The sequence below is a fragment of the Desmodus rotundus genome, chromosome 10 (genome assembly GCF_022682495.2).
Source record: "Desmodus rotundus isolate HL8 chromosome 10, HLdesRot8A.1, whole genome shotgun sequence".
NCBI classification, from domain to species: Eukaryota; Metazoa; Chordata; class Mammalia; order Chiroptera; family Phyllostomidae; genus Desmodus; species Desmodus rotundus.
Genome location: NC_071396.1, coordinates 112,176,260 through 112,189,680, shown reverse-complemented (window position 1 = coordinate 112,189,680; position 13,421 = coordinate 112,176,260). Strand labels below are relative to the sequence as shown.

Sequence of the window (13,421 nt, the reverse complement as noted above, 5' to 3'; positions counted from 1 at the left end):
GCCCGGCCCGGCCGCTCCCAGCGCCCTCCGCGCCGCATCCGGGGACTATATTCGCGCGGAGTGGCACAGCGGCGGTGGATAAGGTCCGCTTACCGGTGTCGCCGCGCGCCTTGCTCTCCTTGGGCTTCGGGGGGCGGCCCCGCGGCATCGTCGGCAGCGGCGGCGGCCCTCCCCTCGGCCGCACACACACTCACACACATACGCTCGGCGGAGCGCGCACGCGCGGGGACAGGCCGCGGGGACGCGGCGCGCGCCCCGCCGAGCGCGGAGGCGGGCGGAGCGGCCCAGGCGGGCGGCCACTGAGCCCGGCCGTGCGTCCGCGGGCCTCACGGGGGGAAGGCGCCCGAGCGAACTAACGGCAGCGCCGGAATCGCACCCACTACGGTGGGTTCCATGGCTCGGCGGGCCGCGTTGGGGTCGTTGGGCGCAGGGTGGGGGGAGGGGCGCCTTGCGCATGCGCGCTCTGGGTTCGGGCCTAGAGCACCGGGCGGACGAACGGCGTCCCCTGGCGGCCCGGGCTCCGACGGCTGGCGTCACCTGGAGGACTCTTCCCGACGTGAGGGCCGGAACTGTCACCCCGCTGGAAGCCGTCGGGGCGGCAACGAGGAAAGGTGCCCGTGTAGTAGGCGGGTGCTGAAGACGCTTCCCAGGTGGGCAGCGGGGTGAGACGGAAACCCACCCTCCCGGGGCATTTCCGCACTGGCGCCGCGCCGCGTCTGGACGGCCCGGGAGAGCGCCCGGCGCGCAGACCCGGGACCTGACGGAAGGGACGCGCGCTTGTCCACGGAGTACGACCAGTCCGCGGTGGTTTTCTGTCCGAACTCCCACGAGGTTGTGACACGAACAGGACCCACCATGTCGGGAGGTTAAGGGGCCTCGCGGTCGGAGGAGGAATGCTCACTGGCTAAGCAAGTCCGGAGCCTGGACTGGCGGCCTCCACATCGAATTCCGACGATACATAATGATCACCATCTGCGTGCAAGGTACTATGAGGAAATACAAGGCGCTTGGAACCATGGGGCAGGAAAGACACCGAAGTAGCCAAAATACTCTAAGGGAGGGTTTACAGATCCACGGAGAACCTCGAGAACAACAATTCGAAAATGGGACAGACTCTCTTTCAACTCAATCCTAGTAAATGGTTGTAACAGATGGTAAGAAAGGACTTATCGGGGGGAGGCAACAGGTAAAGAAGGAAAAATCTAACATTAACTAAGACTGTCATCTGTCTGGTGCTTTATCTATCTCCACTTACGTTTAAAAGAAACAAGCTCAGAGAGCTTTGTTATCCGCCATAAGCCAGCCAGTGCGTGGCAAATGGCAAGGGTCCCCAACCTCCACCACTCCGATCCGTGGGAAAACTGTCTTCCATGAAACTGGCCCCTGGTGACAAAGAAGGTTGGGGACCGCTGGCCAGTGGGATTTAGTTATGAACATCTGCTGTTGAATACTTCTTACAACCCTTATAACCATCCTGTAAAGTGCCATTTTAAAGATGATAATGCTGAGGTTCAAAAGTCATTTGGTTGAGGCCACAGAGGCTGTAAGCAGAGCCACGTCTCAAACCAAGACTCACCTGCCAGCCCAGTGCGCCCAGTGTGTCAAAGCGGAAGTGCGTAAGGGGATGACGCAATACGACAGTGTTGCCATGGGCACAGTAGGCTGCCGTAGGGCTCCAGGCCGAGAAAATAGGGGGTAAGAACCCTCCGCCCTGCACAAAACAGCTTGGGCGACCACGGCCTGTGTATAACTGAATACCCTGTTTTGTTTTGAGGAGAACTGGAAGTAACCTATATCCAAGTCACATGAATACTTGAGGATGAAGGAAAAACGAGTAGAGAATCAAAAGTAAGTACCTAAACTAAGTCAAGTCCTATGTAGTTATAAAAGAATAGCAAATTGAACTCCAGATGTCGCAGCCCAAGTACACAAGCAGACGTGCTCACTTACAAGATTCTCGCCCCTAAAACCCGTGTGTTTCTTTTCACCACGTGTGCACATCGCGGACGTCCCATCGGCAGAGAGACCGCTTTACCCGGCGGGAAGCCCTGGGTTCCTTTTTCTTGCCTGGTTGTCTGGCTAGGACAGCCAGAGCAGCCTCCCTGCCGGTGGCGAGCGCGGGGGGGCCCCCCCTGTTCCTGGTGTTGGCAGGAAAGCGTCGGACGTGTCACCCCCGAGCATGCTGTTAGCTGTGGGTTTGTCATACTGTGGCCCTCGTTATGCCGACAGTTTTTCTGTGCCCAATAGCTTGAGAGTTTATCTTGAAAGGATGTTGAATGTCAAATGCTTTTTCTGCATCTATCAAAATGAAAATACGGTTTCTATTTTTTCATTCTATTAATACGGCATACCACATGTATTGATTTGCATCTTTTTTTGGAAATTTATATATACATATTTTTATAGGTATATATATTCATCAGGGATATTATTGGCCTATAGTTTGATTTTAGTGTCCTTATCTGGCTTTGGTATTGGGATGATTCTGGCCTCCTAAAAAGAGTTTGTGAATGTTCCTCCCTTCAAATTTTTGGAAAACTTGGTTTGAGAAAGATTGTGTTCATTCTTCTTTAAATGTTTGGTAGAATTCACTGGTGAAACCATCTGGTCCTGGGAATTTGGTGGGTTTTCAATTATTGTTTCAATCTCTTCACTCGTAATTGGTCTGTTCAAACTTTGTTTATTCGCAATTCAGTTCTGGTAGGTTGTATGTAGGTTGGTCTCCCAGATTTCACTTCCTAGACTTCTCAGAGTTCCACAGAGGGCTGCTTGCTGTCACCTTCCCTTTTGTTCAAAGTAGATGGCTGTATGGGACACGGAAAGGGGCATGGAGCCTGTGCTCCTCAGAACCACACAGGGCACGTCCTCCTCCCAGAAGTACCTGTTCTCCTGGTACAGTGAGCACCCGTCCCTTTTACTTTGTAGTTGCCCACTTTAAATACATGAAGTATTGATCCAACTTTGAAATCTTTTTAAAGTTCTTCCACGTCTTGCATCTTCAGTCATTGTGATGCTTGTGAGATTTATTAATGTTAATGCATAAAGGTATAATTCATTTGTTTTCACTATTCTATAGTATTTCATTGTAACATAATGCTCTACCAGGGGTGCCCAACCCCTGGACTGCAGGCCACATACAGCCCAGGATGGCCATGAATGCGGCCCAACACAAAACCGTAAATTTACTTAAAACCTTTTTTTTTGCTCATCAGTTTTCATTAGTGTTTGTGTATTTACCATATTTTTCGGACTATAAGACGCACCCCCAAATTTGGGGGTTGGGGAGTGCATCTTATAGTCCGAATGTATACTCCTGGCCGTGGGGGGGTGGTAGAGTGGGTTTCCCCCCCTAAAACCTAGGTGCGTCTTATAGTCCGAAAAATACGGTAATGTGTTGCCCAAGACAACTCCTCTTCAGGTGTGGCCCAGGGATGCCCAGAGACCCCAAAAGTTTGCATACCCCTGCCAGATTCAACCCACTGTTGATGGACTTTTGGGTTATACAGAGTTGTTTTTTGTTTTTTTTTGTTTTTATGAACATGGTCTGTGTATTCTCATACTTGTTTTTGGTGGGTTTTTTTAAAATATAGTTTGAAGAATTTATCTATTTTGTTTTTTGCTTTCCATTTGTCCCAAATCATCTAAATTTATTTTTCTCTACTTTCTTGCCTTCTTTTGGATTGATATTTTTTCTCATTCTTCTTTTTTCCTTCACTACTTTGAAAATTATGTAATACATTCTGCTAAATATACCTAGAAACTGAAAGATGGTATTTTATGAAAAGAGAATGTTAATATCTTTACCCTTCTCTTAATTTACATACTATTGTTTTAATTCTGCTTTTAAACTGCGGAAGACATTTTATTTAGTACTCTAATTTATCTAAATACACCTATGTGTTCCATTATTTTTGTCCTCTACATTCCTTGTATCTCTGACTTTCTGCTTTCTTTCTGTCTCATCTAAACTTTACAGTTTCACTTAGTGGGCACGACTAATGGCAGACATTCTTGATTTTTGTTTACCTGAAAATCTCTTTATATTGTTCTCATTCTTAAATATTTTTTATTCTAATTAAGTAATTCTGTGTTGACAGTTACTTTCTTTCAATCCACTGAAAACATGCTATTTTAGCTTGACTTTGGTTGTGGGTGATGAAAAATCAGTTAGTCTTTGTTGTTTTGGTGGTTATGTTTCCATCTGAAGCTTTTGAGACCTCCTCTCAGTCACTGGTGTCTTGCAGACCCCTCACGGTGTGCCTGTGCATCTGTACTTCCAGGGATTCATTAGGGATTTGGGGGAATTACTGCTAAAATGTGGCCGTAGCCCCATTCTCTCTCTTTCTCCTTGAATTCTGACCCGATTGATGGTAGGGATTCTCATTTCATTCTCTATGTTTCTTTTCTTTCATGTTTTCTGTCTTTTTCTTTCTGTACTGCAGTCTAGATACTTTTTTAGATTTATTTTGCAGTTTACCAATTTTACCTACTGCTATGTCTTCAATTAAACCTGTCCATTGAGATTCATAATTCAACTGTTTTTTTGTTTAGTTTTGGTAATTTGGTTCTTTTTCATTTGCTTCATAACTTTTCCAACTTTTTAATGATAAAATTATCAAACATGCCAAAAATAGTTGAAAGAGTAGTATAATGAACTCCTGTATAGTGAATAGCTAGATTCAATACTCTTAATATTTTGCCATATTTGTTTTACCTATTTGTTTTTTCCAAACAATTTGAAAAAAGCTGAAGACATCACTTTACCCCTAAATACTTCATGAATCTCCCAAGAAAACTGACATTTTCTTATTTCTGTAGCACCATTATTATGCCTAAGAAAAGTACCAGTATCTCCTAATATATTTGATACATTGACCATATTCAAATATTCCCAATTGTCCCTAAAATTTCTTATTTTCCCAATCAGGATCCAGTAAGAATTCATGTCCTAAATTTTTATTGTGCCTCATTTTAACTTTATTGAGACACAGTTGACAAGTGAACTACACATCTTCAAAGGTGAAGTGTGACAATTTCTGACATGTACACAGACACGAAACCATCAGTACAGTCAACTGCCGACTGCCCCAAACACTTCCTCCCCTTTGTGCCGCTTCCCCTGGTCTCCCTGCTCCCCAGTGCCCTGGCAGCCACTGATATTCTTGTCACCATAGAGCACACTGCATTTTCTAAAATTATAGGTAAATGGAAGCTACAATGTGCACTCATTCTGTCTACCTTCTCTCAGTCAAAATAACTTGAGATTTATCCATGTTGTTGCATGAATCAGTCCTTTTTATTGCTGAATATTATTTCTCTTTTAATTGAGATATAACTGACCTATAGCATTAATTTCAGATGTACAACATAATGATCTGGTCTATGTCTATATTGCAAAATGTTCACCACACTAAGCCGTCCAGCACCTCAGTTGTTTGCCTGGTGGCGAGAACTCGCAGGATCTGCTCTCTCAGCAGTACAGCAGCAGAACTGGAACCCCCACGCTCTGCACTACACTCACGGAGCGCTTCGCAGACCTGGGTGTCACCCTCACACCGGGCTGTGCTAACCTGTTCTGTATGGTCCCAGTGTTGGCGTACGTGCTGCTGACGGGAGCACTGAACAGTATTTCCTTGTATGGATACACCAGTTTCTCCGACCTCCCACCTGCTGACGGACACTTGTGTTGATGGACATTTGGGTTGCTTTCAGGTTTTGACTTATAAACAGGACCCAGACCAGGGTGAGAGAAACAAGACACCCTGTGCACAAAACTTTAGGAGGCAGTCACACTCACATTTGTGCAAAACTCCTCTTGCCCCCTCCTCGTCCTGGCCTGATGACAGATAAAAGTGCTATGAATGTTTGTGTCAATCCTGGTGTGGACATATTCCACAGAGGGTCCCATGCTTGGCCTGCATTTTGACAAACAACAAAGTAGCAAGGCCTGGTTTTTCCTGCATGTCCTGAGACAGTTCATGCCGCTGCCCGGGGTCGGGTCTCTGCAGCCCAGTCATTGACTCCTTCTGAAGCAGATGGCTGACACTCCTGCTGAGATAAACTGGCAATGAGGCGCACACTTCAAAGGAGATTCCATGGACCATTCAATAGAAAATAACTCTGCTGCTTATTATTTCTTTTCATTGTGATGAGTCACACATAGCATAACATTTACTGTTTAACCATTTTAAGCGTGGAGTTCATTGGCATTAAGTACATTCCAGTGGGAAAAGTAACTTTTTCATTGACAGTTCATGGAAAATAAAATAGCAGAGCAGTTCTCCAGAGATTTTCAGAGGTGCAGCCCAGAGCTTTTCCATGTGGTCCTTACCCAAACCAGCACCCTCTCCATTCCCCAGATCCCACAACTCCAGGCCTCTGGAGCCTTTGACTCTTTTTTCTTTATTCCCTGCACCAAGGATTGAGGTAGAAGTGCCTATTTCTATGACAACTCACTTACTGCTCTAGAATGCAGTTGAAGGTAGGACATGTCTACTCCTCACAAAAGGCACACCCATCGTGGACCAGCCACTCAGAAATGCTCTTTTCTCGCTGTGTCGCTACAGCTTCGTGTCCGGGTCATGGAAGGCGCTGCCCACCACCTGCATCCTGTGGCCGCAGACTCGTCAACAGCTGATTCCTGGGAGAACCTGATAAATCTTGGAAGGGACAACCAAATATGTCCCGACACAGTTGCACGGACTCTTGCCCACTCTGCAGCCATCTCTCCCACTCAGCGAAGTAAGATAGAGACTTAGGTTGTTCAAGTGCACTCAGTAAATCTTTTACATTTCCCTTTCCAGAAAGCATTGCAGGGTAGTGAGCAGTGTGAACCATGGGTGTTCTGGGGCAGTGTGTGCCGCAGCACTTTCTGGGCCCACCAGCCTCCAGCCTTGACTAGCAGCCACAGTCTGTCCTGCGTCACTTTCCGCCTGAGCAAACAAAATGCAGAAGTGGTCTCACATCTCGTATTTGGAGGCAGGAAACCCTCATCATTCAATTCATCCTTAAAACTAAGAGGTTTTGTGTACACTGAGCCTTTCTGCCATCCAGTTAATCTCAAATAACCCTCTGCACCTGCCCAGGTGTACTGTGAACTACACCCTTCTAGACACTCAGCTTACAAGTACGTTCCACAGCCAGTGTTTTGGAGGTGAAGTTGCTCTGTGAAGCTTAAAACCACCCACGCATTTTCTCTCAAGATTCCTCACGGTGGCGACCAGTAAGCTTTTAATTTCACAGAAAATACAGGTACCAAGCCATGCGACCCCAGGAAAATCCCTTTACCTCTCTAGGTCTCCAACTCTGACGTGAGACAGTCGGGCTGGCCACTCGGGGACCCAGCAGTTCACATTCTAGACGGCTTTACACTTGAGCCCTGAAACAGCAGACCCTGCATTGTTTCCAGCAAGAGCCTGGTGGGTACCAGTTGAAGCCAGTGGCCCTGGAGCCCACTTCCAGGGCTGGGCATCCCTGCGTGCCTCTGGACCACAGTGTGAGACCACACTTGGCTGTAATAAAAGTGAAAATGCACTGATGATTCATTAACAAACACGCTGCAGCTTCATTCATGCAGCTCACTGACTCTAGCTGCCTAGCTCTGGGAGGTGGTGTACAGAGGAGGCCACATTTAAAGAGAGGACAGGATGCCACCCCTTTCTCTACAGAGCAGTTTCACCCATGTACCAGTGTAGTCAGTCACCACTGTTTTCCACTGGTGCCGAGACCCCAGAAGGCTGCCCTGAGCTAACTGCAGAGTCAATGACCCTGAGCTGCTGTGGCCAGGCCCCGGGTGGGGATGACACTCATCTAAAGGAGTGGGTGTCTCCCTCTTGGGGTTACTAGCCCCAGGGATATGTTTCGGAGAGAGAGCTGCGTATTAGATCGCCTCCTGGTGGCAAGTGCTACCACAAGCACAGTCTCAGGAGCCAGGCGGACTCCCATTTACTACATGGGCCTGGCCTCCAGGGTCGAAACTGACCGGCACACCCTGGATGCTTGTAATAACGTCTATTTATTCAAGCTAAAACTCTGAGGTCTTTCTTAATTGATAGGTTTTTTCCCCCAGATTAACAGCAAAATTGAGCAGCTGGTAGAGTTCCCAAATAACCTCCCCCAAAATACGGTTTCTCCTACAAATAACACTGTGCATTAGTGTGGTACATTTAATGGACCAATATTGACACATTAGTAATAACCAAATTCCACACTTTGCACATTCTATGGGATTTGACAAATGTACTTCACGTATCCACTGTTATGGTAGCAGAGGGGATAGTTTCCCTGCCTCCAAATTTTTCTGTGTTCCGCCTGCTCATCCCTTCCCTCCTAACCCCTAGCAGCTACTGATCTTTTGACTGTCTCCAGAGTTTTTCCTTTTCCAGACTGTCATATAGCTGAAGTCATATAGTAAGTAGCCTTTTCAGGTTGGTTTCTTTCACTAAACAATATGTATTTAAGGTTCCTCCATGTCTTTTATGACTTGACAACTCATTTTTTTTAAGCACTGAATGATATTCCATTGCCTAGATGTACCACAGTTTGTTTATCCATCACCTACTCGAGGACGTGCTTCCAGTTGTTGCTAATTACCGCTGTAAACATCCACGTGCAGGTTTTTGAGTGGACAAGTTTTCAGCTTCTTTGGGTAAATACCAAGGAGCAGGGTTGCTGGACTGTTTCCTTTTGTAAGAAACTGCAACCTGCCTTCCAAAGCAGCTGCACCAGGCAGCACTCCCACCAGCTGGGAAGGAGAGCTCCCGCTGCTCCGTGTCTTCATCAGCACCTGCTGTTGTCAGTGTTCTGGATCTCAGCCATTCTGTCAATAGTAGGTGTGTAATGGTATCTCATCACTTGATTTGCATTTCCTTGATGCTGTATGATGTGGAGCATCTTTTCATACGCTTATTTGCCATCTGTACATCTTTTCTGGTGAGGCAACTACTCATATCTTTGCCTATTTTTTAAAGTGGGTTGTTTTCATGTTGTTGAGTTTTAACTTTGTATATCTTGCATACCAGTTATTTATCAAATATGCCTTTTATAATATATTTTAATATATGAAATAAGTACACAGATATTTAAATAAAACATGTTTGTTGGGGTATCACCTAAAATAGCTTCCTATACCATCTGCAGTGTGTGTAAAAATTTGGGGAAGTGTTATTTAAATCTCCCAATCAAAGTGAAAGAGCAGCAAGAATACAGACTCATTTCTGTGGAGACACATTCAAAGCAAAACGGCCATGACAACACCCAGGGAAACTCACCCCCATGGGTGGCCCCTGTGCTCACACGTCTGTTTTCAAACGGACGGACGACATGGCGCAGGAGGCTCAACACACACCCACGTCACTCAACACCGTTTGCCTTGGGAACACACTTGCATGCAGATTTTAATTATCTTTATCTCAGAATATTCTTGACACCTGTCTTAGTCCATTTGGGCAGCTATGACAAAGGACACAGACTGGGAGGCTGATAAACAACAGAAACTTATTCCTCACAGCTCCAAAGCTGCAAGTTCAAGACCACGGGGCCAGCACGGTCAGGCTCTGTGGCGAACTCTCCTCTGAGTTGCAGATGCTGTCTTCTCACTATGTCCTCACATGGTAAAAGGGGACAGGAGCTCTTGGGGGTCTCCTTCAAAGGAACACTAACCCCATTCTTGAGGACTCCACCCTCATAACCTGATCACCTCCCAACAGCCCCCACCTACTAATACAATCACAGTGGGGGACAGGTTTCAACAAACATTCAGTCCATTAACAGCACCTGAATACAACATCTGCTCCCAGAGGCAGATCTCAGCAGTAGCATGGTTGTGGACACACTGCCTATACCAATTGAGTTTGAACTTCAAATGATGTTTAGCAAAGACTACATAACTTCTATTGCGTTCCAGATCCTTCCAAGAAATACTCTGTACAGTGACACCACAGGAAGAGAACTGGAGAGGAGATGGGCGACCAGAGTTCTTATGGGTATTTGTTATTGCTGTGTGTTAAGTCACTTAACCTCTTTGAGGCTCAGTTTATTAATCCGAAGTAAGTGATTGCTAATGTTCTTTCTAGTTCTGCCACTTTTATGACTCGGTGATTTTTGAAGCTTACCTTTCTTTAAGGCATAAGAAAGGACTACATAAAAACACTGCAAAAGTAGGCTATGTCTGACATTTGGCCACAAGAGGAAGGAAACTGGAGCTTTCACTTTATCCTCGCTGAGATCCGAAACAAATGATGAAGGTGTAGGTGGAAAACCCCAGGCACATCAGAGATACCGTGACGATCAGGTGACGGACACACTGCATGGGCTGCACGCTCAGCGGCAGAGATGAGTATGAACAGGACACAATGTAAAATCTGCGATGACAACATCAGTTTTAAATGAGACAATGTCATCATTTCTGGACAATCAGCATCCAGTCCAAGGTTAATTGAGAGCCCAGCCTCAGGAGCTGAACTGCCAGCTCTGGGCACTGGGAAAGCCCAGGAGCTGAAACCTTGGCCTCATTTCTAGTCTGTGTACCAACGGGGCTCCTAGTTCCTTGCTCACAGTTTGTGATGAATTGTCAGTGGTGTATGGAAAACATTTAGAGCAGCTAGGCAAGCCCACAGCCCCCAGTCGAGGTCAGCCACTGTGAATGACCCAACAGGCACACTTCCTGAGCCTGGAAGCTGGGTGGCACCATGTGGGTTGCTGTGGGGAGTTCCACAGCTGGGCCCCTATTCTCCCATCCCAGCTGTTGAGCACCCCCTCTGCCTTTCAGCCTTCCCTCCTTCTCATTCCCACCCTTCTTCTGAGGCTTAGGCTCTTCAGCTCTCCGAAGGGTCTCACCCATTCAGAGCCAGACAACAACTCTGGAGGCAAAAGGAGAACGTCAAAGAATTGAGCCCTGGCCAGTGTGGTTTGGTGGGTTGGTCATCTTTCCACAAAGTGAAGGGACCTGGGTTCAATTCCCAGTCTGGACACATGCCTGCGTTGCAGGTTCACATATGGAAAAGCAATCAATGTTTCTCCCTCACATCGATGTTTCTCTCTCCCTCTCTTTTCCCCTCTAAAAAAAAAAAAAATTAGTTGAGGCATATATTTTATGTGCCTTTGAAAAATCAAATAGGACCTGGCGAAGATCAAGAGAGATTTGTTTGTCTCAAAGAAGCACAAGAGAATTCCTTCTGTGACGCCCCGCTTTCTACATAAAGCCTTTTGGGAGGAGCGGTGTCCCAGCGAGGCTCAACCACAAGCGCAAAGGCTTGTGTGCAGGTGGCATATGGGGGAACGTGACCTCGGGGAGCCAAACGGAAGAAAAACCAATGCAAGGACATGTTGTCCATCTGGGGCCACCATGATCCCTTTGGGGACTGTATGAGAAGTCTCATAAAGTGCAATCCAGAACCACCTTCCAGGGGGACGGGAAGAAAGTTCATGGGGGCATTACCACCCCTGTACTTCAGGGTGGCACATGCCTGAGAGCAAAGTGGGCTCTGCAGAAGCCCTTGGGTGGCACTCTGGACTAGGGGTCCATTCTTGGAAGGACTAGTCACTGTCCCCACCAGGGTAAGAAGGTACCCAGTATACTGAACCTTCCACCCCTCGACCACAAGGAGCCCTTGCAGGATGGTCCCTTACTGAGGGCCAAGTATGTGTCTGGGGATTGCTGGTGGGTGTGAGCGCTGGCAGGGACCCGCTCTGCCCTAGTGAGAGGGAGCCCACGCTGTCCCCTTTCTGTCACTACAGCTGCTGTGCGTGCAGTTCACTGCACGAGTGGAGTGGCCGAGGGGAGAGAGGCTGGGGTGCAGGTGTGGTGAGGTTATGCCAGTCCACCAGCACTCAGCAGAGCCCACATGTTTTTTGCAGGAGCCGGACAAATGCTGTGAGCAGGGATGTGACGACTGGGGACATGCCTGTGCCCTGTGTTTGGCAAGGGCACTCCCACTGCAGCTCCTCTGGGAATGTGGCACTGCTTGGGATTACCAGGTTGGGGGGTGAAAGGGAGTGGGTGCATTCTAGGAGCGTCTGCTGGCCCTTCCTACCATTAGGACAAGGCGTCAGTGTGCAGATTCTCCAGTCACTGCTGTGACCCAGGAATCAAGTCCACCAGATAGACTTGACCAAGAACCCCAGTCAGGCCTCCTCAGCCAACCCTGCTGGGTTGTGAATGCGACTACGGCAGGGTGCTGTCTAGCTGCAGCTTTGCAGAGCCCCCTGAAGCCTGCATGGGACCCAGCTGGAGGAAGAAGTGGGGCCGAGAGAACACTGAACTGGGGAGCAGGTGAGAGGTGTCCCCCAAGGAGGTACCTCAAGGATGTGGCTGCATGGGCACCATGAAGAACCATCAAAAATACATATTAGTGGAGAGTGGCACCACATAACAGATGGAAGGTGAGGTGAGGCTATTAGCATGGAGCAGGAATCCTTAGACTGGTCTGGCCCAGGTGCTGACGACCAGGCAGAAGTCAAAAGCTCTGGAAGGTGGGAACAAGAGGCCTTTGGTCAGTTACCAGTGTATTATTTCTATGGAATAAAGCTTGACAGAAGCCACGTGCTGACACAGACATAACGTGACTTTCTGTTGCCCACGGTCATCAAAGCGGGACCTCAAACTCGGAAACTAAGACAAACCCATCAAGAACAAAAGAGGGGTCTCTGAGCACCTAGCCATCACTGCCCAAAGTTGAGGCTTCTCACTCTCCAACAGGGACACACGTCCCTTCAACACACCAATCTCGCTGCAGAGAGGCGGCAGCACAGACCAGGGCACTGCTGCAGGGGGCACCGGATGGGGAGAAGGGGGCGGGGTGGTGGCTCAGGGGCCTCCGAGAGCAGCAGCTGGAGGGCTTGCCAGCAGTGACTCGCTCTCATGACACGTCATTTATCTGTGCATGGCTTCTGCCACCTATTAGTTCTGTGTGGGTGTGGCCAAGTTGGAAGGCCATGCTAAGACTATTTCTTCAACCACGAAACCAGGGTGTGCCATCTGGCCTCGTGCGGCTGAGACAGCAGACGCAACAATCTGTGCCACATGCCTGGGATGTGGAAGGCAGGTAGGAAGTGTGCTCCTCCTCTGCTGGACAAAGCTGCACCTTCCAGGCACGCATCCTGATTCTGGGCCATCTCCAAAAGCCTGCATGTCCCTGAGTCACCACTGGGCTGGGATCATGTAAATCTGAAGGACCCCCCTGCCCTCTGCAAGGGCCTCCCTACTGAGGGGACTGACCTGCCCAGGGACCCTGGACACTGAGAGGGCCACCAGGTGCCTAATGTGAATTCCACAGACGGACAATTCAGGAGGTAAGGTGCAGATTGGCACCCAGGAGCCTGGGTCTCAGCTGCAGAAACCCAGAGGCCTCCCATCAGGCTTCCTCACTCCCAGCGCCCTGGCATTTCCACACAGGACACTCAGTAACACATGGGAAACAGAC

The 13,421-nt window shown here is 48.3% G+C and overlaps 1 protein-coding gene and 1 long non-coding RNA gene across 4 annotated transcripts in view; one reads left to right on the top strand and one right to left on the bottom strand.

Annotated features, from left to right (window-relative positions):
- Positions 1 to 329, bottom strand: part of ZNF236 (zinc finger protein 236) — a 71,075-nt gene extending 70,746 nt beyond the window's left edge. For all 3 annotated transcript variants that reach the window (XM_053912476.1, XM_053912478.1, XM_053912475.2), the window contains exon 1: positions 94 to 329. In XM_053912476.1, coding sequence (XP_053768451.1) covers positions 94 to 148 — 55 coding nt within the window. In that variant the 5' untranslated portion in view covers positions 149 to 329. The remainder of the gene's footprint in view (positions 1 to 93) is intronic.
- Positions 330 to 391: 62 nt separating this feature from the next.
- On the top strand, positions 392 to 12,480 carry LOC139440326 (uncharacterized). Its single transcript, XR_011650493.1, has 3 exons — positions 392 to 1,154; positions 1,778 to 1,848; positions 6,567 to 12,480. It is a non-coding gene; the product is annotated as an uncharacterized lncRNA (long non-coding RNA).
- The last annotated feature ends 941 nt before the right edge of the window (positions 12,481 to 13,421 follow it).